Source organism: Ochlerotatus camptorhynchus, unplaced genomic scaffold, assembly GCF_037179485.1.
Source record: "Ochlerotatus camptorhynchus isolate MF236.1 unplaced genomic scaffold, CSIRO-AGI_Acam_v1.1 ptg000577l, whole genome shotgun sequence".
NCBI classification, from domain to species: domain Eukaryota; kingdom Metazoa; phylum Arthropoda; class Insecta; order Diptera; family Culicidae; genus Ochlerotatus; species Ochlerotatus camptorhynchus.
In genome coordinates, this window is record NW_027041058.1 from 46,181 (window position 1) to 73,114 (window position 26,934).

General features: G+C 38.9%; 3 protein-coding genes across 5 annotated transcripts in view; 2 read left to right on the forward strand and 1 right to left on the reverse strand.

Moving 5' to 3' along the window:
- LOC135713698 (protein FAM91A1) overlaps positions 1–26,934 on the reverse strand; it is a 179,798-nt gene that overhangs the window by 12,110 nt on the left and 140,754 nt on the right. The window lies entirely within an intron of this gene.
- LOC135713776 (zinc finger protein 2-like) lies at positions 5,886–8,088 on the forward strand. Of its 2 annotated transcripts, XR_010518766.1 has the most exons (4): positions 5,886–6,092; positions 6,169–6,374; positions 6,442–7,764; positions 7,821–8,088. XR_010518766.1 is itself a non-coding variant. In XM_065237011.1 (3 exons), the coding sequence occupies exons 1-3, from the start codon at positions 5,958–5,960 to the stop codon at positions 7,634–7,636; spliced, it is 1,536 nt and encodes a 511-aa protein (XP_065093083.1). In that variant the 5' UTR covers positions 5,886–5,957; the 3' UTR covers positions 7,637–8,088. The 2 variants fall into 2 exon arrangements, 1 of the variants encoding a protein (XP_065093083.1); XM_065237011.1 differs by having other exon boundaries at positions 6,442–8,088.
- The window catches only part of Csp (Cysteine string protein), a 44,547-nt gene continuing 41,077 nt past the window's right edge, over positions 23,465–26,934 (forward strand). The window contains exon 1 of one of the 2 annotated variants that reach the window (XM_065236971.1): positions 23,465–24,029. In XM_065236971.1, coding sequence (XP_065093043.1) covers positions 24,010–24,029 — 20 coding nt within the window. In that variant the 5' untranslated portion in view covers positions 23,465–24,009. The remainder of the gene's footprint in view (positions 24,030–26,934) is intronic. The other variant, XM_065236972.1, reaches the window with a different exon arrangement.

Below are 26,934 nucleotides of genomic sequence, written 5' to 3' on the forward strand. Positions count from 1 at the left end.
CCGTTTTCTGCACTGTATGTCTTTTTTATTTCTAGTTAATTGTATTATTATCAAAATAAAAACAAAAGATCAGCGTAACATCGAGTACCTGATATTCAAAAGTTTAAGCAGAGCAAAAATCACAAGATATAAAATTAAAACATATCCATTTTGCAAGCAAGATTTAGTGATGGCATATTTTGACCTGTATTTTCAAACTTTACATCAAGAAACAACAAAAAAAAAACAATATGTTCTCGTGGTTACGTAACGGAAAGCTTTACTCCTCCTCTCCTATGTAATAATTCGTAACGATATAGGTGACCCCCCCCCCCCTCCCCCTATAAGCGTCAAGTTATTTATGGACGCTGCATTGCAGTAGATTTTTCTTCTTTTTACACCTATCCTCTTCGCGTTCGGACTTGTATTCCTCTGAAACTTTTTAACACCCCTCACATCACATCCATTCCCTGATCTATCCCATCTATTTTTCTATCCGTGCTCTATTTTCGTCAACAGGACACACTCAAAAAAATCCCATCAATTATGTTTTTCCCCGAAAATCCCAAGTAATTACTAGACTGAAAAAATACATCCAAATGAGTGTCGTTCCCCCTGAAATGACCAGAAGTTTTGACTATAGGAAGAACCTCAGAAGACTCGATCACCGAACGGAATAGGCCACAGTTCAAACATCAGCATCTAAAATTATGGTGCTGCATTTAAGTAATGTTTTATAGACACTTAGTGCAGTTTTTTTTCACTTGAAGCTCAGATAAAAATACTTGTTTGAGGCGGTTCATGTCGATTCATGACAAGAGCTAAGCCGAGAAACGAATTGTTATGCATAATCATGAACTTTGACATGTTATTCATACTGATGCATAAAAACAAAGCTGGAATAGATTACTTTTTAATCAAATCTATGAATAAACATAGCTAAATAAAATAAATATTAAATTTTAATCTATTTTCGATTAGTAATATTTTTGAGTGTTCATATCCTTGAAAAGAAATCGAAACAAAAACCCCCCGCAACTGAAAATATACACGGTAACCAGCGTAAACACATTAATGTGTAAAATTTCACACATTTCGTGAAAAAAGGGGCCTACTCATAAAATGTGTAAACTGCGTTTACACATTTATGTGTAAACCCAGCAAACGTCAAAAGAAGTGTATTTTTTACACATTTTTCAAGAACGGTTTTTATAGCAAAATGTGTAAAAAGTAATCATTTCTAGAACTTAAATATAATGAGTGCTCATGGTTTTTTATTAACTTCGGAATTTTCATATTTGTGTCAATGGTAAAATAAAGATTGCTCGATTATTGTATATATTTTATTAAAAACAGAAATATAATCAACAAAAATAAGTAGCGGCACCGGAGGTGTTGGTAAGCGTGATTTCGTCGTGATTTACTCTCAATCCCAGTCGACGCTGCCGGGATGTTCTGAGGCATACACAGCAAAAAAAGTTGTTGAATATTACATCGAAACTGCTGCAACCAGGTCAATCCATCGGTTGTGTAATATCACATTGTACGATGTACATCGATTTTGCGAACAAAATTACATCCATTGATGTAATATTGTATCTGCGTTTTGCTATTACATCATTATTTCATACATCAGCTTGAATTACGTTGATCGATATTACATTTTTTTTTGCTGTGTAACATCTCTGATCGCGCCGAGGATCACGCCTTCCTTCGGAAGGGAAGTGAAGCCATTGGTTTCCGGTTCATGAGTTGATGGGTCGATAGGTAGGGTCCAGGTATGGGAGATTCCTCCCTGGCGTCGGTAGCATTGATGCTCATCACGGGAAACAAATCAAGGGAAGAAAAACAAAAATCAGTATATGAAGTAGGTATATAAACTAAACTAAAACTAAAAGCTATGAAAAAAGTATAAATCACCTACCCTCTAGAATGTCCATCGTTGCGCACTGTCCAGTTTGGACCGTAGTTCCTCAATTTTCCTGCTGTTCTTCACTGAAATTTAGCAAATGGCGTGCGTCAACAAGTTTGAAGTTTTTTTTACCCATTAATGAGTATAAAAATACACATTTTTTGACTGGTACTACATTCTTAAAATGTGTATTTTTTTACACATTTTAGGATCTCTAAATTTACACATTTTTTGACAGCTGCATATAAATATAAAAAATGTGTATTTTTTTACTCATTTATGTGTTTACGCTGGTTACCGTGTAGCTGAGTGGATTGGAATTGTAAGAAAAAAGTACCCAACGGCCAGTTCACTTTTACCTACTTTTGACTAGTTTGTCTCCTTTTCTCCTACACACAAACAATAATCACTACTAAAATTAAAAAAATCATTGATAGAATTAAAAGTTTTCGTTGGTTCTTTTTGGTAGAAAGTCTGAAGCATTCTAAATAAAAATGTGTAACTTGTCCACACATGTGTTGTTTAATCACAAGTTTACCTCTTCGTTAGTTTTAAAAGTTGATGCTTTTGAATCAAATTGTAGAACTGTCAAAAGGAAAACCAATGCTTTCAAAATGAAGTGCAAACTGTTTCAGTTCGAAAAGAGTTGTTTTTATTATGACAATATATTTTTTACATCAAATTTTAAATATTATCATATTAATGATTTTCAAGATTAAGAAAAGTAGCCAAACTAATGTTTGTATCATATTTAAAACATGAATTTATTCATTTATTTTATAAACAAAAAACCAAGAAAATAAAACAAAGTTTATGTTACCAGCGCAGATTGTGTCCTAGCCCTATTATAATTTATAATAATATAATCGCTAATGAAATTAAAAAAAACCATTGGTAGAATTAAAAGTTTGCATTGGTTCTTTTTGGTAGAAAGTGTTTAGCTTTCAAAACAAAAGTGATCCAACTGTTAATTCAAAAGTTACCCACTCCCTGCTTTCAAAAGTTGACATTTTTAAAGTGAATTGTAGTACTGTCAAATGGAAAGCGAGGCAGTGCTCAAATTTAAAGGGGGTTATTTTCGTTTCAATACAAACTTTTGAAAGGAAAGCATAGTATAGTTGACATAAAATGTGCCATTCTCAAATGGAAAACAGTGTTTTTAATTAAAAAAATAAGCTTTTTTATCGTTTTTTTTCCAGGATTTTTCAAAATAAGTTCTAATAAATATTAATTAATTTCTTAATTTATTTGATAAAATTTCTAAAAATATATTTATTACTTCCTATATTACTCATGTTGTCTATCCGATTTCCGAAGCCGTCGCTGCTGTGGCCTCGGGGTCTTCCGACGATTTTCCCACTCCTTGCTGATGGGATGCTTCATCCTGCATCCTTACCACACGAATCTAAGCACGAATGTAGCCGATAGGGTAATGGAATCATGTTTATCAACGACGTGGGTGTGTGCACTGGAAAAGTAAGGTTCATACTGCAAAAAAGAAAAAGTCACTATTCACATTCACATTCGTTTTGATATCTTGATCTTACACTTTGAGACGTCACCGGAATGTTCTGAGGCATAACATCTCTGATCACGGGAAGTAAAGCCGTTGGTCCCCGGTTCATGAGTTGATGGGTTGATAGGTAGGGTCCAGGTGTGGGTTATTGCCTCCCTGGCGTCGGTAGCATTGGTGCTAAGCCTGAAAAACAAGATCGACGGAAAACAAATCAAGGGAAAAAAAAGTTCAATCCGTAGCAGCCATTAATGTTATTTGGTGAAATGAATCTGATTAGTACGGCTGGGATCTTGCAGTACAGCCGGAAGATACTGAGCCACCGAGAAGATGGGTCAATTGATCTAGGATTCCTCCTGCTGTTGGTTCACGTGGCAGCGCATTTCGTAATCCCTATCACTGGCGTAGACTGACTCCATCCACTGGAAGTGATGCTCAGACCCCGTTATTGCCATATCGACAACATCCTCCCTCCACTCCTGCAATGCTAAGTGCTGCCAAAAATGCCTCACGAAATCTTGTGGAAAGCAATTGCTGACTCTGCTGTATTGGCTGTTTCTGGAGTTGCTGCTGCTAAACAGGAAAAAATAAATTAAATTAAAACACTACAATTACTCAATTTACCGAATCTTCTGAAAAATAAAAATTGAATCGGTGGCGTCAGGTCCCCTTTGCTGGCCGTTCAAAGATGGGTGTTGACTTCCGGATGCCACTACCTCGGCCACTGCACAGTGTCGTATCGGTGTATCTGCTTCTCGATCTGCTTGTATGAGTCACGCTCAGCTTGAGAATGGATTCTCATTTTTCCTCAAAACCCAAAATACACTTGAGAACAACATCTTTTGAACGGGAATTAATTTTCTAAACTGAATCGAATTCAACATAGGTAAGTTAACAGTGATCTTTGATAAGAGCCCGTAAACGTAAACAATGACCTTTTTCACAAATTTCATGAGAATGAAAACTCTCCCAAGTTAATCACCAGCATTATCGTGTAAAGGAAGAGGCCCTCTATTCCAGGCTCTATCCGATAAATTGGGCGGCTTTCGTAGATAGATTTTAATTTATGCAAGAAGCCATTTACAAAATTTACGTTTGCAACCTAGGCCTTTATGAAAAACCACTATCGAAATGCATAATTTGAAACTTCACATTCAGTGTTTGTTTTCGCGCCTTTTGGATTCACGTGTCAATGAATATGGAAAAGCATTTATGACAGTTGTACAACTTTTCTTTTGAAAATTTCACTTTTAAAATTACAACTCGGATGTGAAAAAAACACTTTCAAACCAACAAAATCTATTTCTATTTGAATTTCCTCGTAGTTAAAACTACTAGACATTGGAAACTTTTAATATGAAAACGCATAATTTTTATTGATACAATATTTGTTGTTTGTGTGTACTAATGTTGTCAAAAACGGAGGAGCAAAACCACCCAACAGGGGTAGTAAAGTGTGGGAACCAACATTGAGTATAATCATATTTACCTACTGTTGGGTACAACTAACTTACTTTTGGTTAAAAAGCCAGTGGAAAATTCCATACGAACTGCACACAAGTAAATGAAAATTACTTTGACCCGCTTTACCTACTTTTGGGTTCCTGCACTATAGTGCCGAGATGAGTGAAAAGAACTTAATTTTGGGTACTTTTTTTCTAACCGTGTACGTTCGAACGTCGTTTACTCCATGGTGGGTATATAAATGGTGATACAGCTTTGTCACTACACAGCAAAAAAAAAATGTAATATCGATCAATGTAATTCAAGCTGATGTATGAAATAATGATGTAATAGCAAAAAGCAGATACAATATTACATCAATGGATGTCAAAACTGAACCTACCCAAAAATGGGTAAACTGTGTTGGCAGTTACAAGTTGACAAATGAACAACATCGACATGAATCCGATCGACGTTGTTAATTTGTCAACTTGTCACTCCCAGTATAGTTTACCCATTTTTGGGTAGGTTCAGTTTTGACAGATCTGGGTGTATTCTACCCAAATTTGGGTAGTTTTGAAATAGCGTTTGAGTACATTCGAATCAATTCTGAGCGACCAGAAAAGCGTGAAAAATGTTACTCACTTTAGAGTAATTTTTAACGAGCGTGTTGATTGACGCTTCAAAACATGTGAATAAATCTTGGTTTTACGCGGAAAAGTAAATAAAAGTTAACCGTTTTTACTCGCGTACACGGCCGTTCAATTCCCCTCAGAGAGAGATTAACTTCTACTCAGATTTAAAAGAATTGAATTTCTTAAAGCGTTGGTTATAACAGTATACGTTCAGACTACAGAGTTATAACATGTTTAAATAATAATCGTCAAGAAAAATATCATCAAGGTAGGCTTATAACATCTTATAATATAATTACTGCTCAATCGTGGCCAGCGTTTTCAGAGCTTTAAGTTTTTTTTTGCATCATCTGATATAAGCTACTCTCTCTCTCTCTCTGAGTTAGATTTTACGATCGTGTAGTGCAGTACAAGCGCAATAATAATTATTAAGCGATTAAGAAGTGCTCTGGTGCCCCACAATTATTATTAAAAAATGAGTGTTTTGGATATGGAACAAATATGCCGGCTATGCTGCACCATTAGGTGCCGTATGCGATCCCTGTTCGAGCAAAATGAAGAGCATCCTCTTTCGTTGAGCCAAGTGATCTACGCTGTTGCACAGCTAGAGGTAAGTACCTACCTACATATGTTATGAATAGTACGGCATCTGATGAATCCAGTTTCAAAATGTTACGTTTTTGTAGGTCGATCCCAACGACGGAATGCCTCAAAAGATTTGCTCACAGTGCGCCACCAACCTGATGAAGATTTACAAAACTATCGAGAGCTATTGGGAAAATGATATGAAGCTAAGGAAGCAACTCAACCAACCAAAGCCAGACGATATGGATAAGCCAGACAATAAGGACACGCCAGACAATAAGGACACGCCAGACGATAAGGATAAGGTGTAAGCAATGCATTCAGCGTAATGCAGATAATGTTGGGGTACTGATGTCGATAGTTTTACGTTTTAGGGAAGCCGAAGAAATCTACCTTAAACAGGAACTCGTGGTAGAGGATTGCAATGAATCGGAAGCTCTGAACCCGGAGCCAATGAATGACACTGCTGAAGAACAGATTGATGCGGCTGCTGATGTTGATGAAAGTGAACCAGCAGAACTAAATATTTGTATTAAGGTCGAGCCTCTGGATATACACAACGAGGAAAGACAAATAACTGCTCCAAACCAGATTGTAACCATTCCATATTGGAAGCCGACTGCTGTTCAAGAAACTGAGCCAATCCCGAAGAAGAAGCGAGGACGTCCGAGCAAAGTTGATAAAAGGAAACCGACAGAACTAAATATTGGTATAAAGAAGGAGCCTCTGGATGAACACGCCGAGGATAGTCATGTTACGGTTACAAAACAGAATGTGACTGCTGTTCAGGCAAGTGAACCAATCCCGAAGCGAAAACGAGGACGTCCGTGCAGCAAAGTTGTAGATCCAAAACGGCCTAAACTGCACGATCACAAATGTTACATCTGTAAAAGTGAGTCTTTCGGGACGGCTGTAGCCCTTTTGGCACACCTGACTAGTAGTCACGAAGATCAGCTGCCTTTTACTTGTCCGGAGTGTGTTATGGAGACGGTTGTACTGGACACCCTACTGACTCTGAACGTGCATATGCGACGGCATTTGAATCCGGAAAAATGTCAATATTGCGACAAGCGCTACCTTACTAAATATAAGGTTGCTATTCACGTACAGCAGCAGCATCCTTCATTTGCAGACGAAAGCGCTCAGTGTCCGGCAACATGCAATCAGTGTGACGAAGTGTTCCCTTCCAAGGTTTCTCTAAAGCAACACGTGAAACGCGTGCATACTGCTTCAACCACGGTGAGCTGTGCTGCTTGTGGCGAAGCATTCAACGGAAGGGCCAAACTAAACTCCCACATTCAAAAGCAACATGGTCAAAGCAGTAAACAGTTTGAGTGTAACATATGTCAGAAGAAACTTACTTCGTTGAAAATTTTACAAAGCCATATGAAAACGTTTCATTCGACTTTGAACCACGAATTCAAATGCAGTTACTGCCCGAAGGCGTACAGTACAAAGTTTTCGAGACAAGTTCACGAAAAGAGTCATTCAAAACACGAACAAAAAGCTCAAACAAAATCGTCCCCAGTAGTACAAGTCCGTGGTGGGAGAAGGTCTAAAATAGAATAAAATGCCACATCTGTAGTAAGATTATACGGTGAGTGTAGCGCGAAGAAAAGCCACCAGTGACAGGACATTCGCCAGCAACTGGTGCATCACGAAACATCCGGATCAACCGAGTTGCGGAACGTATAAAAGTAAGGTCAAATGAATAAAAAACCATAATTTATTAAAACAGCCATTCACGGTTTAGAGGCACCAGAGAAAATGACATGAATGGCCAGAGAAGTTACCATGAAGATTCAGCTCGACCTCGAAGCACACTTATTGTGGCATTAAATCATCTGGCATCTCTGTTCAGTAGTGCGCAAAAAAAAATTGAAAACCTGCGATGAAATTTGGAAATGTCTGGAAATGTTCAAAATGTTTGTGAAATTGAACCGACTCTTTCAGCAATTCAAATACAATAACCAGAAAAAATTACTCCTGTTAAAAGCTGTAAAATAGCCTGAAATAATAAAATAAAATATGACATTTTTGATATCAAGATTACTTCAAGCTGAACATTGCATTAGGTCCTAAGTAACATTGATCGATTCTCTTCGCCGATTTTCTTTTCCCATTAATATTTTGAAAACATAAACGTTTCTTGTTGTTTTTGTCATATTGGATGCTGGATAACAGCTTCTTTTATCGATCTGCGTGCTGAAAATACCTGAGAATGTCTTAACATGGCCGTTGAGAAGCAAAGAGGAAGTTGACGTAGCTATATAGAGAATCTGTTAATGTTACTTAGGACCTAATGCAATGTTCAGCTTGATTTGATTGATTTTTCATTGAGTTTCGAGCCTTATTTTTTGATCTTGATGTCCCGGGAATTCTTCACAGGAGTATTTGTAGAATTCGACAGTGAGCATGCATAAGGGCGTATACGAGATGATCGATCCTCTTTGCATTGCTATAAATAAAAAGCCTTTACCCTTTAGCCGTCTCTTCTGGATCAACAATAGAAAAGGGCCCATCAGCATTTGTAAACAAACCGTTCCAAAGCCCATTCCTCACAAATCGAATGCCTCCCACACAAACCAACACCACTGATGCATCATCGTGTAGGTAGAAGTTTCCCCTATCCGATGATGGTAAAGGGCTTTGGAACGGTTTGTTTACAAATGCTGATGGGCCCTTTTCTATTGTTGATCCAGTCTTTTAAAATTCAGCCTCTTTAGCTATAAAGATTGCTGACGTTATGTACCCATTAATGGGTAAAAAAGGACCCATTTTTGATGACTATATACACGGTGTTTCGCAAAAACCCATTAATGGGTAAAAAAAATACCCATTTTCAAACCATGTACACACTATTTCGATGCTACTCATTTTTGAGTCGAAAATCACTCAGTTCAGCCAAAAGGGAAGTTACTCAAAAATGAGTAATCACGCTTTTACTCAAATTTGAGTAAACGTGCTAATGGATGAAACTGGGTAACGGTTACTCAGATGATGACATTTGTCAACTGAGTAAACCTTACCCATTTCGATATAAACGAATAAACGCGAATGCTTTGCATATAAATTTTTTCGTCCGGGAAGAAAATTAAATTTGGTGTCGAATCCTTCAAACTGGTCCTCTCCAACTGCATACGGCGGTCTTATACTACGGCTAGGCATTTTATATCCTGGTCAACTTTGCTCAAGGGGACTGAGCTTCATCCGTTTGAAGTTCACCATCTCATCGCGAATCTTCTTGAGCTTGGCTTCCCGCTCCTTATCTTCTGGAAGCTGCTGCTGTTGGACAAGCTCGCGACCTCGAATAGTCGGCGCTGACAATCCAGGCCATACAATGTTGGCCTTACCGAAACCAGGCACCTACCTGTCCTCCGTCCGGATCCCTTGCCTCGTCTTCGTTTCTTGCCGGCACTACTAACCGAAATGATTTATATCAGAACCATTTACCCAGAATCTGGGTAGATCTCACTCATCAGACCAAAACCAGTTTACTCATTTTTTGACAACTCCATACAGCATGCAAAAATGAGTGCGATCCACCCAGTCACTGATTAGCCTCAAAATAGCGTGTATGCAGCTGTATGCAGCTGTCAAAAAATGGGGGAATTTTGAAATCATAAAATGGGTGAAAAAATACCCATTTAAAAAATCAGTTCACGGTTGAATAATGGGTATATTTTTTACCCATTAATGGGTGAAAAAACACTTCGAAATTTTATCGTCTCATTTCCGTCACCGGCTCATTGGGAATGCAAACCTCGATGCAAACAGTTACTGTCCGCAGCAACGATCTCCGGAAAATGTTAGAATCCAAAACGTTGGAGAGGCTAACGGATAAGTCAATACAATGGATAATTTGTATTATAATGTTTTGTGAAAAATTTGAGCGGAACACCTGCATTTATTTTCAATGTTTTAAAAACATTTTTACATCAACGAGTGCTTGCATCCTCCATTTGTAAAAATGGGTATTTTTTTCACCCATTTTACGGTAAACACAATATAATAAAATGGGTGAAAAAACACCCATTTATTGACAGACCACCCATTTACCCATTTATGAGTAAACCATAGTTTACCTATTAAATGTGGAGGGGCACTTTTAGCGGAAATGGGTATTTTTATACCCATTAATGGGTTTTTGCGAAACACCGTGTAGACCTTTTTGACGATTAATCATCTTTCTCTATCTAACACACATGGACGGTTTGTTTTCCCACTAATCTGTTTCCTTCTTGCTCACACTCGTTCGCTTTAAATGGTACAGTAGTGTGCGCCGATTAAACGTCAAAAAGCTCAATGAGACTGACTGGGTGAAGTTCAATTTCAAATAATGGGTACTCTTTTACCCATTTCTAAGAGCACTTCGGGCGAGAATAATGAGTACTTTTTTACTCATTAATGAATGAAAAGCAACTTACACACTTAAACAGAGACCCTGAGTTCGGTAAAAAAATTACCGTCTTAGATCGGTAATGCTAAAAATTACAGGTGTTTCGGTATTTTCTCGCTATATTGCTGAAAACTGTAAATGAAATGACCGAATTTCGGTAATTTCATTATAATTTACCGAAAACGGTAAACATTTTTACCGGCAGGTCTGTAAATCAGCTTCATCACTGACTTCGGTGAAATATTTTACTGAAGTTTCGGTAAACAAAGCGTTCCATAACTGAGTTCGGTAATGGTCTAGGTAAACGTCAAATCCACCATATTGTTATTTTCGATCAACTTTAAAAGCGTTCGTGCTTGTGGAAAATAAAAAGGTGAAATTATGGAGGCTGTTATACAACACCAAAATGAGTGAATCGTAGATATTTTCCGCAAATAATTAATTTTCGTTATCTAAATAAATACCGATTACAGATGGCCGATGTTGTTGCTTGTTTTTTCTGTCGGTTCAAGTTTCATTCCCGTTGGCGACGATCTGAAATCAGCATTTGGAATATTCTTCCAAAGCTTCCTTGTTTTCAGTGTAGCGCCGAATCCTTCCGTCAAAAACGGTTTTGTTCATTGGTGGTGCAATTTGCAACACTAACTTATTGATCACGACAGCAGCCAAATGTTTACATGGGTTGCAGTGACCGCCACCTTGAAACAATATTAAAGCAATCTCTCGGTAATTTTCGATTTGCATATCGTCCTCAAAATTACAGTTCTCCGGTAAAGTCGACTACAAATCAAGCAATGCACATCGGTAAACGTTACCGATCGTTCAGTAAATTTGACAGCTAATTTTGCTAATCCAGTTTACAGATTTTTCGGTAATGTTCTCGATTACCGAAAACATTACCGACCGTTCAGCTGTTGAGAATTCGGTAAATGAATTACCGAAGTCGGTGATTTTTTCTAAGTGTGTAGGCTCTTAACCATTTGGTGGATTATTTTAACTTTTTTTTTTAAATTTGACAGATGGAAAGTTATCGATTAACCCTGCTATCCGAGCGTGGTTATTTCTGACAGACAAGAAGCTAAATTTTGACGACCGTGGCTCGAAAACCGGTCGATCGACAGCACGGGGATTTTCGAACATAAAATATTACAAAACGAATGTAGATTAAACTTTATACAATTTTACGGTTATGGTTTTTCAAAATTTATACATTGGTTCGATTAAAATTTTCGTCAAAATTATACTAAGTCCGAATAACGGAGTGGAATTCGATCAGTGTTCACTAAAATGACAGGAAAAATAACATTTGGATTCTCTGCGCAGCTTCGCGCTTGTGAAGAGCTTTGTTCCGGCGGATTTCAACTGCGCCTGTGATCTGCTGGGCAGCTAGACTGCGTGAGCTCGTGAGCACGAGTTCATCTTAATGAACTTAGAAATAGTAAGTATTTTTTAAATAATATTCATAAAAAATAAAATAATTAAAAAACTTTCATGAGAACATTTTTATTTCTATTTGAAAACAATAATATTTACCATAAATAAAATAAAGAAGCGAAAAAGACATTCTCTCGATTATAGCAACAATCAATACGAAACTAACGATTTTAAATTGGCTCACCACTTTAGTAGCCTATTGGTCCTAAGCAAACGAATAACGTACCCTATTCTAGTCGAAATTCTAGTACTACGCAATGTTTGTTTTGATTCGCTATGAAAGTTTGACAGATAAAATGAGGGGTTATTGGTTTTTCCTATGTTTCGAGGGGTGAATCGATTAGCTTGGGACCGAAGAGAGTACCAGAGCTGTGCCAAAAAGTTGAGCACGTTTCTACGTGACCTTCTAGTCTTAGAGTTACCTCTATGATTATAGTACGTTCAGACTACAGAGTTATAACATGTTATAGCGCTATCTTGATGGTGGTTTCAGTGTTGCAATTATTTGACAACCGTTATAACATGTTATAACTCTCCAGTTTGTACAGCGTTTTAAACCGTATATATACATTGAAAGTAAATTTCGATTTTATACAATGGCACGCATACACCATTTTTATACTAAGGCTGTGTTCCATTTGGTGAATTTTAACTAAAATTTGACAGATGGAAAATTTTCAAATAAACCTGCTATTGTACCAGACTTATTTCTGACAGACAATGAATCAATTTTGACAAAAACCTTTTCGAAAATCGGATGATCAACAACAGAGGGATTTTCGAACATTATCATTTATTTTCGAAGTATCAAATTTAAGTAAAAATTCACCAAATGGAACACAGCCTAAGCAAAGATGAATAAAATTAATCCTCTCTTTCTAAAAAATAAGCATCTGTTATTAATCAAACTTTCTAAGGCTCTTTACACGTGAACCAAAGTACGCTCACGCAAACCAACAACATCATCGGATAGGGGCAACTATCACCTTTCCGAAAGTGGTATTGGTTTGCGTGGGCGTACTTTGGTTTGCGTGTAAAGGGCCTTAGAAAGTTTGTTTATAAATGCTTTTGTGCCGTTATCAAATGTTATGCCTGATATGGCTTAGCTATAATATAGATTAGTGACGTTAAACGCACGCACACTAACGGAGGTCTATCGCCGTGTAAAGTTGTTTATTGTTTTCCTCGGGTTAACCTCAAAATGTATGTAATTCGATCTGTCAAAATGAGTTTGACAGCAGTTTGTTATGTATTTTCCTCGGATTTTCGCTACCACAGTTTCACACAGCGCACCAATACAACCAGGCGTGAAAATCTCTATAGAGATTGCTAAAGTATGATTGTGTCAGTTTTTTCTCACGTCACTTTTCAAATTGACCAATGTAACAAATGTAAACAAATCGATTTAAGCGATACAAACTATTGCTCTTCTATCATTGTATGTGATACAAAAACATCCATCCAAATTTACTTTCATTTATTTAAGATAATCATAGGTCAAAAATTGTCCAATGTACAATTTGAAATGATGGGTACATGTTTGTTACTTCGGTCATTTGGACTGCCTAACACAGCCCAGTGGCAGGCGCGTAGGCAACATGTCATACCATGACAGCGGGCCCAGCACAGCAAAATAAACGATTTGAGCCCGGGACATGCTGCCTACTGTCAAACGCCGTTGAATCCTACTCAGTTGCTCATTAAATTGCATTGCTATCTCTTTTCTTACGCATATTTTACTCTGCTGTACAAACTGCGATTATTTGTAGCTCTGAGTAACTGCAGTTTTTACAACTGATTAAAATGTATGTGAGAAAAAAGATAACAAAGCAATTTAATCAGCCATGTATACCTATACATCGTTTCTTCTTTACATCGCATCACTATTACATCGCATCACTGTTACATCGCATCACTATTACATCGCATCACTATTACATCGCTTCGTTTACATCGCATCTGTGTACATCACATTTATTACATCAGAAAAATTACATCGGTTTTGTGTGTCACATCATTTGATTCTGTGTACATCGTACAATGTGATATTACACAACCGATGGATTGACCTGGTTGCAGCAGTTTCGATGTAATATTCAACAACTTTTTTTGCTGTGTACCTAACTTTAGATTGGCCCCGCCTTTAGAAAATGAGCACCAATCATGTTAAACGCTGTACAGACTGAAGAGTTATAACATGTTATAACGGTTGTCAAATAATTGCAACACATAAACCACCATCAAGATAGCGCTATAACATGTTATAACCTTTTAACTCTGTAGTCTGAACGTACTATTAGGCCAGGCCACCCTAATAAAAATGTTATGGTTAATTTGCTTAACGACGTGTTCAAGGTATCATCCAAACCATTTGTGGAATAGTTCAATGATTTGGGTTATCGTTCGTTTATGGTAATTTTTTATTAGGGCTAACACCTAAAGAAGGTTTAACATAAATGTCTTCTATTGCTATAGGGTAAGTGAGCCAGTTATGGCACTAGTGCTCAAGGGCATAACTTAAATTTGAAATAAATTTTCCTGGTATGATCCGCGTAGGCATAGGTATGACAAAATGTATGTTCTAACCTTGCATGTTAATAATTTTGGATAAGAATGATAAATACTGAAAATTTAAATACAGATGGATCTCGATTTTGGCAACACAACTGCTTCATCATCAAGCTTAAATCAATGCTGACTATTTAAAGCTGAATTTACAAACCAAAGAAGGATCGAAAAGTTGTGAATCACCTGTGCTACCATGTGAAGGAAAGGGTTAATTGCTTGCATGCGTAATCGATCCAGGTTGCGTGTAAAGGTCCTACAAAAGTTTGTTCATAAATGTTTATGTGCCGTTTTAAAATGTTAGGCCTCCGTTCTTTGATTCAAGTTCAGTGTAAAATTGGATAACGATAACGTAAATACGAGTAATTTTGTTGTTGTTGTGAGGCAGCACAAATTTCCCGGTGTTCCCATTGAACTCCCGGTGATTTCAAATTCCTGGGTTTTCCGGCTTTCCCGGAATACCCGGTGAGCCAATATTAATACAGTTTAATACGACTGATACCATACAATTAGATTTTTTTTTTCTTTTCAAAAAGCACTCACCTGTGTTTTGCAGGATCTTGTCGGTCAAGGGATATGATATTATTACGGCACACACGACGCATCTGTAATTTTCAAAATTTACATGTGATACAGCGCTACATAAACATAATTTTCGGTGTACCTAGTACCTGTGATTGGGTGTCGCGTATGGTGTGTGGGCGTATTGTACGAGTGCTGCTCAGCAATGCGGATGGAGCTGTTCCTGCCGTGGAGTCACTGAAAGGATAGAAGATACAAATGACATTCATGTGAGAGAAGCTAAAACGGCGAGGAAGACGAAATTGTTTTTTTTTCCTTTGCTTGTGTCAAAGACTTGGCTAAGACCGGGTTCGGTCCATCTCGCCTCTGTGGTCGTGCATCTTGTAGTTGTTAGTGTTTGGTTTATGTTATGTTGCCTTTTAGAGCTGGATTTTGCACATCTTAATAAATTGAACTAGTTGTTTTAGTTCGATTTCCAAATTTTCACCGAGTATCTTCTGTAGTGGTTTATAGTATTCTAGTATTGAAAATTCAGATCTTTCGTTGTTTAATTTCACACAGTCATACAGTAGATGCTGAATATCTTCTTTTACTTCACAGATTTCACATAGATCGTCTGTTTCCCAACCCCAGTTGAATCTTCTTTCCTTTGTTAGGGTGTGGCCCGATCTAAGGCGATTTAATGTGGTTATTTCCTGTTTGTTCAATGTGAGCCCTTTGCACCAGATTTTTCTGCCTGGCTCTTTCATCCAGTTGAAATGCCATTTACCTTTTTCTGCTGATGTTTGTTTGTATTCTGTTTTCCATTGATCCCATATTTCCTTTTCGGCTAGCAGCAGTGCATCTGCCATGACCAGATTGATGTTGTCTGATATTTTTCCTTTTGTGACTGACTGGGCTTCGTGGTCAGCCCTTTCGTTGCCATCTATTCCCATGTGGCTGGGTATCCACTGAATAACTATTTTGTTCTTCGGATTCTCTTTGATTTTTTTGACGATTTGCCATGATATGATGTTGCTGGTGATCTTCCGATCGTTCAACAGTGTTTGGCATGCTGAACTAGAGTCCGTGAATATGACCGCTTTGTTGAGGTTTTGGTCCACTATCCAATCTGTAGCCTTGCGTATAGCTAATAGCTCTGCGTTTGTTATTGAGTAATTGTCGTTGATCTTGTCCTTCCGTACTTCTTGTGTTGAGTCGTTGTAGATTGCCGTTCCTGTTCCGTATTGTGACTTCGAAGCGTCCGTATACAAATGATGATAGTTTCTGTATGATTGGTTCTTCACATTCAAAAACGTTTGCTTCCAGACTGCTGGGTTGCAGTTTTGTTTGGATGGTTGGTTGGTGTCTAGTTTTGGGTATACTTTTAGGTCCGGGCTTGCGTCGACCAGTCTTTTGCGCCTCAGAGAGACTATCGAGCTGTCCTTTGGGTGTACCTGGGCCACAATATCGTTGTGTTTGGATGCTATCTTTGTAAGGTAAGTGCCAGTTGGGGGATCTTCGTTGTTGGCTGCTTTGTGGATGAACCTTGCCAACTGATTTGAGTGATATTTACTTTTGATGATGTCCTTTAATGCCAAAAGTTCCGTCCGTGCTTGCACTGGCATTTGCCCGGATTCCCCCAACATCACATGGATTGGGGTCGATTTGAGGTACCGCATGGAATTTCTGATGAACGCATTTTGGAGGGTTTGGATTTTTTTCATGTTGGACTGTGCAGCTTCTCCGTAGATTTGGGCTCCGTATTCATATCTGCTTCGTATCAGGGCATTTCCTACTTTTATCAGCGTCTGAGGGTTTGCATTACTAGAACGTTTCCCTAGCATCTTGATTATGTTCAGCTTCTTAGCTCCTGCTTCCCTTACCGCTTCTATGTGTTTCCGGTGTGTGAGGGTTCGATCCAAGGTGTATCCTAAATATTTGTGGGTGTTGGTGATTTGAATCTTGTGGTTTCCTATCTTTATCCTGAGTTGTTCCGAGTTTTTCCTGGAGAAGGGTACCGCTGCAGTTTTCGTTGGGTTGAGTTTTAGGTTGAGCTCTTCAAGTGCTTTTTCCAGTTTAGGTAGGAAGCTGTTTGCCTTGACTGTGATTTCCTCCACATCTTTCCCGATGACTACTATCGTGAAATCATCTGCGAATTGAACAAGCACCACTCCGTCTTCCTTGATGTCGTGCAGCGTAGTGGTGTAGAGGTTGAAGAGCGTCGGAGATAGAGGACATCCTTGGGGTAGGCCTTCGGTGACATCAGCTATGACTTCTCCTTCAGATGTTTTTAATACCATCGTTCTTTGGGTTGTGTAGGTGTGGATCCAGGAAATAATTTTGGCAGGTATGTTTAGAGATGCTAGTCCTTTTAGGAGTAGCGTTGTGTCCACGGAGTCGAATGCCTGTGATAGGTCCAAGAAGATGCCCACTGCCTGTTTTCCTTCCATCTGCGCTTCTTTTACTGTGTTGACTAGGAAGTTTACACAAGATATTGCCGAGCTATTCTTCCTGAATCCAAATGACAGTTCCGGCAAAAGTCCCTCTAGGTCCGCTACCTGATTCAACCTGTCTTTTATTGCTGCATTTATGAGTTTCAGGCAGACATTCATTAATGCTATGGGACGTTTCGAATCCGGGGAAGTTGGGTTCCGATTTGGTTTTGGTATTGGTTTTACCACCGTTGTTTTCCACTTCTCCGGAATGATTTCCGTGACAAATACCTGGTTTAGCATCTCGCTGATCTTCTCTAGGATTTCCGGTTTCAGTTTCTTCAGGATACCATATGATACGCCGTCTATTCCTGGCGCCGAGTATTCCTTCTTTTTCCTTAAGGTTACCATGAACTCCTCGTGCTTTAAAGCTGATTCGTATCCTAATAGCTCCTGTTTCGAGGTGGCCTTTGGCATATAGACCTCCTTTAGCTTGCCTTCAAAGTAGTGCTCCATGAATTTCATGCCTTCTTCCGTGTTCATTTGAGGGTTACTGGTCGTCGACTTTGTTAACGCGTTGTCAATTCCTTTGATGATGTTCCACATTTGACGACTTGGTGTCGCCTCATCCACCATTTCTGCTAATTCCTGGCTGTACTTCCTTTTGGCTTTTCTAATAAGTCTTTTGAGTATTGCTCTTGCCTTTTGAAGCTTTATTAGGTTAGTTTCCGTTTTCTGCCGATTATAATTTCTGAGTTTTTCTCGTTTGAGGATGTAAGCCTCGTTGATTTCAGAAGTCCACCATCTTTTTAGATAGTTTGCTTTCTTGTTTTTGACTGTAAAACTGGCTTTTTCCAAGCATTCGTCGAAGATTTCTTGCATCTCATTGGGATCGTAGATGTACTGCGGCCGGATTTCATTTATTAATTTGATGGCTTTTTCCTTGTTGATGCACTTCCTTTTCCCTTGCGCTATTGGAATTGTGCTTCCGATTTCGACTGTGATGCTTAGGTGATTGCTTCCGAACTCGTGTTCTGTTGTCTTCCACGTTGACTTGCCAGCTGTTCCCGGAGTTGCTAGTGTCAAATCTACGGTGGAGCTACGTCTTGCGGTGGTGGTTAGGCAAGTTGTCGATCCGTCATTTAGCAGAACAAACGGGGAGTTTTCAATCAGCGTGTTTATCAGGCTTCCTTTCCTGCATGCATCTGCTTCCAAGTCCCATGAGGGGTGATGCCCGTTCCAGTCTCCTCCAACCAAGACTTCTCCTTCGATGTCTGCAAGTGCTTCAAATAGACTCCTTATTTTTGGCAAGATCTCTCCGATTAGCGAGTGATCCGGGGGTACGTATACCGAAATTAGTGTGATAGGGTGGAATCCTTGCACGATCTTTACTGCTACTACTTCTATCGGCAAGAAACTACCTAGATTTAGGACCTGGTATCCATAGCTGGAGTGGAGTAGGATCCCTACTCCTCCGTATCCGCTTGGCCTTCTAGCTGATTCCATGCAGAATCCCCTTAATCTGAAGTACTCCCCTTCCTTCAACCATATTTCCTGCAACAAACAAACATCGATGTTGTTTTCGTCCAGAAAGTGGGCGAGTTCGGCTCTTGTTTCCATGGGTCTAATGCTTTGGATGTTGTGTTGCAGGATTCTGAGGGTTTTACACTCCACTGTGATTGTTTTCGGCGGTTCTGATTTCGTGTACACATCCTTGGTCATTTTCTTCGATTATCTTCTGAATGTCCAGCCCAATTTCGACTAGCAGTTGGTCTCTTTCGATTTCCGACTGGGCCTCTTGTGAGCGGATGAAGATCTTCATTTGCAGATTTTTGAGCGATCCCAGCCATCTTTTCGTCCTTATTTCGAGTAGTAGCACCTGCCGAAGTTTAGAGATGAGGCGTTCGATGTCGGTCGTTCGTAGTGTGTTTTCTACGCATCTTCTGCATTCCTCCCTGTTGTAAGTTCTCCAGCAATTTCCCAAGGGGTTTGAATCTCTCCTTTCTTGATTCAATGTTGATGTTGATGATTCCCTACTCCTCGTTCTTCTTCTTCTTGGGCTTCGTACTCCCGATCCTCCTGCCTTTCCTCCCTGTTGGTTGCATGTTCCTGCCAGCTCTGGAAATTCCTCTTCCTCTAGACCATTGAACCTGTTCGAGAGCTTCGGATAGTGCTGCTCTGCTTGAGCGTATGATGATCCTTGCTTCTTCATGTCAGTTAGGATGGCTTGTCTTCTTTTTCTCTCCGGGCATGATCCGTCGTCCGCTCCGTGTCCTTGTTTGCAATTTAGACATTTGGGGTGAGATGAACAGCTCCCTTCGTGATTTTTGCCGCAGGTGTTGCACCGAGCCCTACCAGTGCAGAAATTCGCTCCGTGCCCGTACTTCCAGCAGTTCCTGCATTGTCGGATCGGGAAAACGTAAAGTTCGACTGAGAAATAGCATCCGAAGATTCTCACTCTCTGTGGCATGTTTTGTCCCTTCACAGTCATCTTGATGTTGTTGGTGTTAGTTAGTTCTCCTTCTCCGGTTTTCCTTCGGATTCTCTCGATCTTCAGTATCTCGTGCTCCGTTTCGATGTTGTCCAATATGTCCTGTTCTTCGAACTCTCTTGGTACACCTCTGATGAAGCATATGGTTTTTCTCCTTATCTTCGGATCGTATTGCCTGATATTTTGGTTTGCCAGATTTAACAGCCCTAGTTTGATTTTGGCTTCTGCTGAGTCGACCGTGATTTTGAACCGAAACTTCCCCACCTTTATTACTTCGCTGAATAATTTGAAACCATGATCTTTGAGGATTTTGCCGACCTGAATCGGGTGGCTCGGGTTTGCCTCACGAATGTTCCGTAATTCGAGGAATACTGTAGCTTTTTCACTGAGTGGGGTACTGGTTTCTGGGCATTGGTCTGGTGTATTCTCTGGTTCCACATTCGTGTTTTCGTTGATGCATGATTCCTCTCGAAGTAGTTCCTTCCTTCCTCTGGTTATCCTACCTTGGTATTGTTTCCTGCTTTCAACTATTCGCTGAATTCTTGTTTTCGGATCCATGTTTGGGAATCACTTTTGATGGACCCGTTTACACTATCCGGCTCTACCGAGGGCTTCCAACGCGGTTTTGGTGCACTACCGATTTACCACAGGTTTGTAATTTCTCGAAGGAGTAAATGGGGGCAGTCAGAGACAGAGAAAAACACCCACCGCGCGTGAATTTAACGACCAAACCGAAAACAAGATGTCTGACTCTTTTCACCGACGAATTTAGGTTAGACGGGCCAAAAAGGTATAACAGAATCGAAGATTTTCGAGCTAATTTCACTTTCTCCCTGAAAATAACACTTTCCCCGTTTGCACTGGGTATTTATCTACGCTTTTGAACCAAATTCGACGGAAACTTGTCGGATTTAACGGGGTTTTCGAGTAAAACCGCTGAACCGACGACACAAAAAACGCACTCTGTTGAAAACAACTTGGAAGACGAAATTGTTTCTTGTTGGAATACCTACAGTGGAGATTCGCTATTTGGGGGAGGCCTTTCGCGTTTTTGACGTATTCAATCAACCGGAATGAGTGATTGAACCATTAAAAAACAAAATTAAGCATAATTTTACTTACATGTAGATTTTAGCTCGACGCTCACGAAAAAAAACTTTCACTCCCGACAATAAACAAACGCATCAATCATCATGGATGATCATCCAGAACAAAGTCTGGCAGTGTTGCAAGATTTAATATAGCATCAACGTTATATGATATTACACAAATTTTGTGTAAAACGCTGGCCAGACTGAGCAGTTATAACATGTTATAACGGTTGTCAAATAATTGTACCACAGAAACCACCATCAAGATAGCGCTATAACATGTTATAACTCTGTAGTCTGAACGTACTATAATATTACACAACTATTTTGGAATGACTTGGTTGCATCTGATTCTGTGTAATAATTAAGTTATTAATATGTGAATATTACACAGATGCAACGTAATAGAGAATGGTAATTTTGTTTCGGTGTAATTTAAAGAGCGATGTAATATGACATCCAAATGGATGTTATTATAAATCTACTTTTCTTGATTACATCCTTTTTGTTGTACATCATGTGAATTACGTTGATGCATATTACTTTTTTTTTGCTGTGTACTCTACTATGACATCTGTGAAAGGGAATCTAGTATCATGTAGAACAATCGTCCAATGTACACTCAAAAATATTACTAATCTAAAATAGATTAAAATTTAATCTTTATTTCATTTAGCTTTGTTTATTCATAGCTTTGATTAAAAAGTAATCTATTCCAGGTTTGTTTTTATGCATGAGTATGAATAACATGTCATAGCTCATGATTATGCATAAAAATTCGTTTCCCTGTTTAGCTCTTGTCAATAATCGACATAAACCGCCTCAAACAAGTATTGTTTGCCATCTGAGCTTCAAGTGAAAAAAAAACTGCAGTAGGTGTTTATAAAACATTAATTAAATGCAGCACCATAATTTTAGATGCTGATGTTTGGCTATCCACAGCAAAAGATCATCGAAGGTATTAGGTACGAGTATTTTGCAGAACATTGGTCATTCATCATTGCTTTGGAGTGAATCACTGTCGCTGTGGGATTCCATGGTTTTGCAACTGATCATGGGGATATCAAGAACAAAAAAGAGTTCCGGTGAGGGAATCGAGAAAGGTGAGAATATTCTGTGGTACGGTGATGAGTCTGATTCAAAATGTTTAATTATTATCAGGTATTTTTGGACTTCTATCGACATCCGCCAGCTGCGATCATACTGGAGGGAACCGAACTGCCGTCGCCACAAAATCGATGAAGCGAAAAATACTGAACCGGATGATCTGTGTAAAATAAAAACGTATCTCCATACGGTTCACTCTCTCCAGCTTTTTGTTTATGTTTTTCAATCATAACAAACCACATGAAACTGAAAAATAATCGGATCTGGCGAATAATCGCATAATATACATATGAGGAATACCTCAATTTTATACTATCCAATGCATAAACCAGTTTTATACTAAGTTAGTATTCTCTCTCTTTATACCAAGCTATGCGTCGGTAAGGAGAGTTGCGATTTAGCATAACTTTTAATCTATTTAGATTTGAAAATCCTTTGAGTGTAACACTAATAATTGATTATGTCATTGAGAAAAATCGTCCTATGTAACATGTCCGATGTACAACTTGACTAGTCAAAACGTCCTATGTGGTTTTTGCTATATTGTAGCTTGAAATTCAAATCAAAATTGTGATTTTACCGTTTCTACTGAATTTTCAAATTCACTGCCAAAAAACCGTAATACATGGTAATACATTAGGTTCAAACTTTATCACATCATCTAAAGTTCCATAGCCATATCAGCTAAAGTTTAACAGGGATTATACACAGTTTTCAAACATTTTCGGTAAGGTTGGTTCGAGTTTATGCGGCCACATAAACGAATTTAATACTCAATAAGCTCGCAGCACAGTTCGACAGAAGATGATGTTATTTAGCTTGCGCATGAAACAACCAACACACTGAATGGGAAATTCATTTACAGTCGGGTTATTCACGAAACAGAAAATCGATGAAGATCGATCAACAATGATAGGCCCTTTTCTCGTGTTGCGCGAGAATGAGTGAGTTTCTAATCTGACGTTTTCCCATTCCCTGCTAATTTGCAGTTTAGAAGTCGTTCGTCCGTCCAAACTCGCTTATAGATCAGTGCACGGTCCCTAACCTCACTTTTTGCTCCCTATCATTTTGCTTCTGAGTAAAAGAGATAGCAACGAATGGGAGCCAAAACAAACCACCCAAAACTGTCAAAACTTACGGGTGAGAGAAGAGTGCGGCAAATCTTCGTGAACTGATCAATAGATCAGTGCACGGTCCCTAACCTCACTTTTTGCTCCCTATCATTTTGCTTCTGAGTAAAAGAGATAGCAACGAATGGGAGCCAAAACAAACCACCCAAAACTGTCAAAACTTACGGGTGAGAGAAGAGTGCGGCAAATCTTCGTGAACTGATCAATCTGTCCGCCGAGTGTTTCACCCGTCAGCTGCCTGAAAAATTTTGTTCACCATCTGCCCAAAGCAGGCAAGCAAACCGATCCGAAGCAGTTAGAAGTAAGGAAAAAAAACGCATCGCGCAGAGGTTTCCGAATAATTTTCGTTCGGTTGAAGTAGAAGAAACTTGAATTGATAGTGAGAGTGAGAGCGGATTGAAAATCGTCGTGTAGTGTTGGTGGTGCGGAAAAAACGCGAAGAAAATTCGAAATCGCGTGCAAATTAGGTGTGAAAATTTTCGTGGAGGCATTTTTTCCAACGTCACATCGAAGGAACGTAACGTACATTCCGGGAACGTAAGGGGAATCCGCGGATCATAGTCGTGTCGAGTGGAGGAAGCCCGATTTTTCGGGATTTCGGAAGAAGGAGAAACCAAAGGACGAAAACGAAGAACCAGAGCTTGTGAACATCTCTTCGCACACACACCCGAAAAAAAAGTCAAAAACTTTGTGATACCGAGCGGGTTGGCCGCTCTTGAGTACGCTTGTTAGAAGAAGGAGGAACGTTAGCACCTGGAATCGAAGGCAGCTACCGCAGGGACATCAAAAATGGATAAAAGGAAGCTATCGTAAGTACCCGTTGGGAAGTGGTGCAGTCCTAAAAGTGTTCACCTCGGATGATAGGTCAAGGTGCTGGCAGCAGTGAAGCCCCGCACCGTTTTCATGGCGGAGAAAAATCGATTTCCGAAGCAAGAGAAAACCTACCGATTGGATGGGGAATGATTCATTCATCGCAATGTTGACACGTTCGATTTTGTTGTGTTTTTACTCTGGCAGCTGTGTCAGTGGGTAAAATGCGATGTGAAAACAGAACAATACTCGTTCTTCCAGATGGATTGGGAACATGAGAACTATGACGGTGACTGGGGGGGAGAGAGAGGACTCTTGAGATGAGCCGAACTGCACTTCTGATGCTTCACGAAATCCTCCAGCTTCAGCTCCTTACATTTCCCTCCGCTGGCCTCTCGGGTGTTTACTATTATCTCATATAGTAACTCACACCTGGAAGCGGTTTGTAGTAGGGGATCGTGTCCATCTCACTAAAGAATTTCAATCACAAGATGATGGGGGCAATTAAATCAAATCAACAATGCACATTTCGATACGTGGAGCAGCCATTGAAATCCGGTTTATCCTTGGAATTACCGGAATTAGCGATTGGTTGGTTGTCTTTATTGAAGAGATTTTCAGCCGTAGGCTGGTTCATCTCTACCGAAAACTCGAAACTAGGTCGTATGACTTGACTTTGACATCCCTTTCCGTCTAGCATCCTTGTTTGGTATACGTGTTCCCCTTCTGCACACATGCTTAGCGCTTAGGTACAAGTTTCAAGAATGGTCGAGTAGAATTTTAATTGCCGCTTGTGAAAGTTCGTTCTACCCGTTTTCTTGGTTATTGATTTTGCTGGCTCTCCGTTCGTGCGTTGGAATTTGTCCAAAGCTATGCTCTAATTTCCTAGAAATGCGGAGCGATGCCGACCTTTCCGCATCGTCAGGTTGCTGGTGCTGCTGATAAGAAGCAAGTAACGTTACATCACTGTGAAACCACCCTGGGCCCTGATGTATCCATTCATGCTTGACTTGTTGTTGTGGTTGATTTCTTATCGTGAGAATTATTCTGCTCGATTTCAAAAAGGTTGCGCTTGGGTGATTCATTCGGGTGATTTATTTTTATTCGAAAAATTACTGGAACTATCTCGCCTGAAGCTTACAGTCCTCGTGGAGATTGTTTGTCAATTTGTTTGAAAACATGTAGCAAAGGTCAGTGTGCAGTGGCTGGGAGGTGATTGAAATTGAAAAAAACATACAACACCACACTGAGGCAAAATAACGTAAGAATTTCATAAGAACCACTTACGAATTTTAGCCACAAAGAAATCGATGCGTTATGCAATGATTTGCCTTATGAAAAATAATGTTGACCAAATGTGTTGAGATTTCGGGACCCTTGTATTGACCACTCGTCTTTCAACGCTTGGATAAATTAAATGATTAAAGGCGTATAAGAGCTACCTCATGTTGTACGAAAATCATTCATAAGACAAGCTTATGAAACTCATATGTGTCGTTCATAGGTCAAACCTTATGAAATTCTTAAGTTTATTTGCCTCAGTGTAAGAAGAATCGATTAGGTTGTATTGTTTTGATCTTGACCATTGAATCACTTAATAATTCCGGCTAATCCTATTTAGAAATATTTGAAAAAAAAAATTGTTTCAATGACAGTCGACAGTGATTTTTAGGAGTGCGGCGACCCAAATTTGAGTTTAGTTAACTCATAATTCACATAAAGTGCAGGAACTCAACGATGAGGAAATTTGCCCCATATATTTCCAGGTTTGTCCAGGAACAAATTCTCGAATATGAGAAAAGTAAAGATTGGATCTTTTAATTTTGTCGAACCTCTTAACGGAATCTGCAAGTAGTAGACGAAATACGCGAATCTGTCAAAAGATAAGCAATTATAACGGAATTAAAAGGAAATAAAGGAGCGTACATAATCGTAATTAATGGAAGTACGTGCAATCAGCAAAACTAAAAATACTAATATTTTGGGTATACAATTTTTAGTTTCACGGTATATTTATATAAGATGATGATGATGATGATGATGGTCCCACCTCTTACCCCTACAAAGGTTTGAGCTGGACGATTTATCTTTAAGATAATTAAATATGACATTTTAACCAGGTTGGCAAACAAAATCGAACTGGTTTCAGTTACAGATATAAATTCCCTCTAGAGTTTACAGTTGCTTCACAGCGATATAAATGTTGAAAAGCTCAGGCGTCCACCTCTTAGTTCGCCTTTTTGTAAAATATTCGCCACCTAAAATATTCATAAGTATGACAAGCAATCAAGAGTTAATGAACAATGAACAAAGCATCCTATTACACTAGTAACCCCGCAATCTGATGCTATCATAATTTTCAGCAATGTCAGGAATGCTCACGAACCCCCAACATTTGCCAGAAAACTTACTACTAACTCAATAGTGCTTCAAAATTGCATTTTTTTTTTTATCAAATGTTAAATTCAGTCCTCTATATCCGTAATACGCGCGCGAGGCTCAAACCTTTGTAGACTACTATTTTTTTTACTACTACTATTAAATCATATATCAAAAATCCATCATCACCATCGTGGCGAACAAAATAGTTTTTGCAGTGCTACAATAATTATTAAAAAGTCGTTATAACAGCTATCCATACAAAGTAATCCGTTAAAAATAACTTCGTCAAGATACATAATTTGTCAATTCATAAAAAAAAATCACTGGATAACCGTTCAAAAGACAGTTTTAACGTGTGAAATGCAATGTCTCTTAAATTCTGCTAATGTTGTTGAACGTTTAATGTGTCTAGGCATCGAATTGAAAACATTTATTCCTTTAAAAAATAATGAATTCTGTGAAGCACAAGTCAAGAAATGTGGTGTTCTTATTTCATCCGCGTTTCTAGTATTATATCTATGA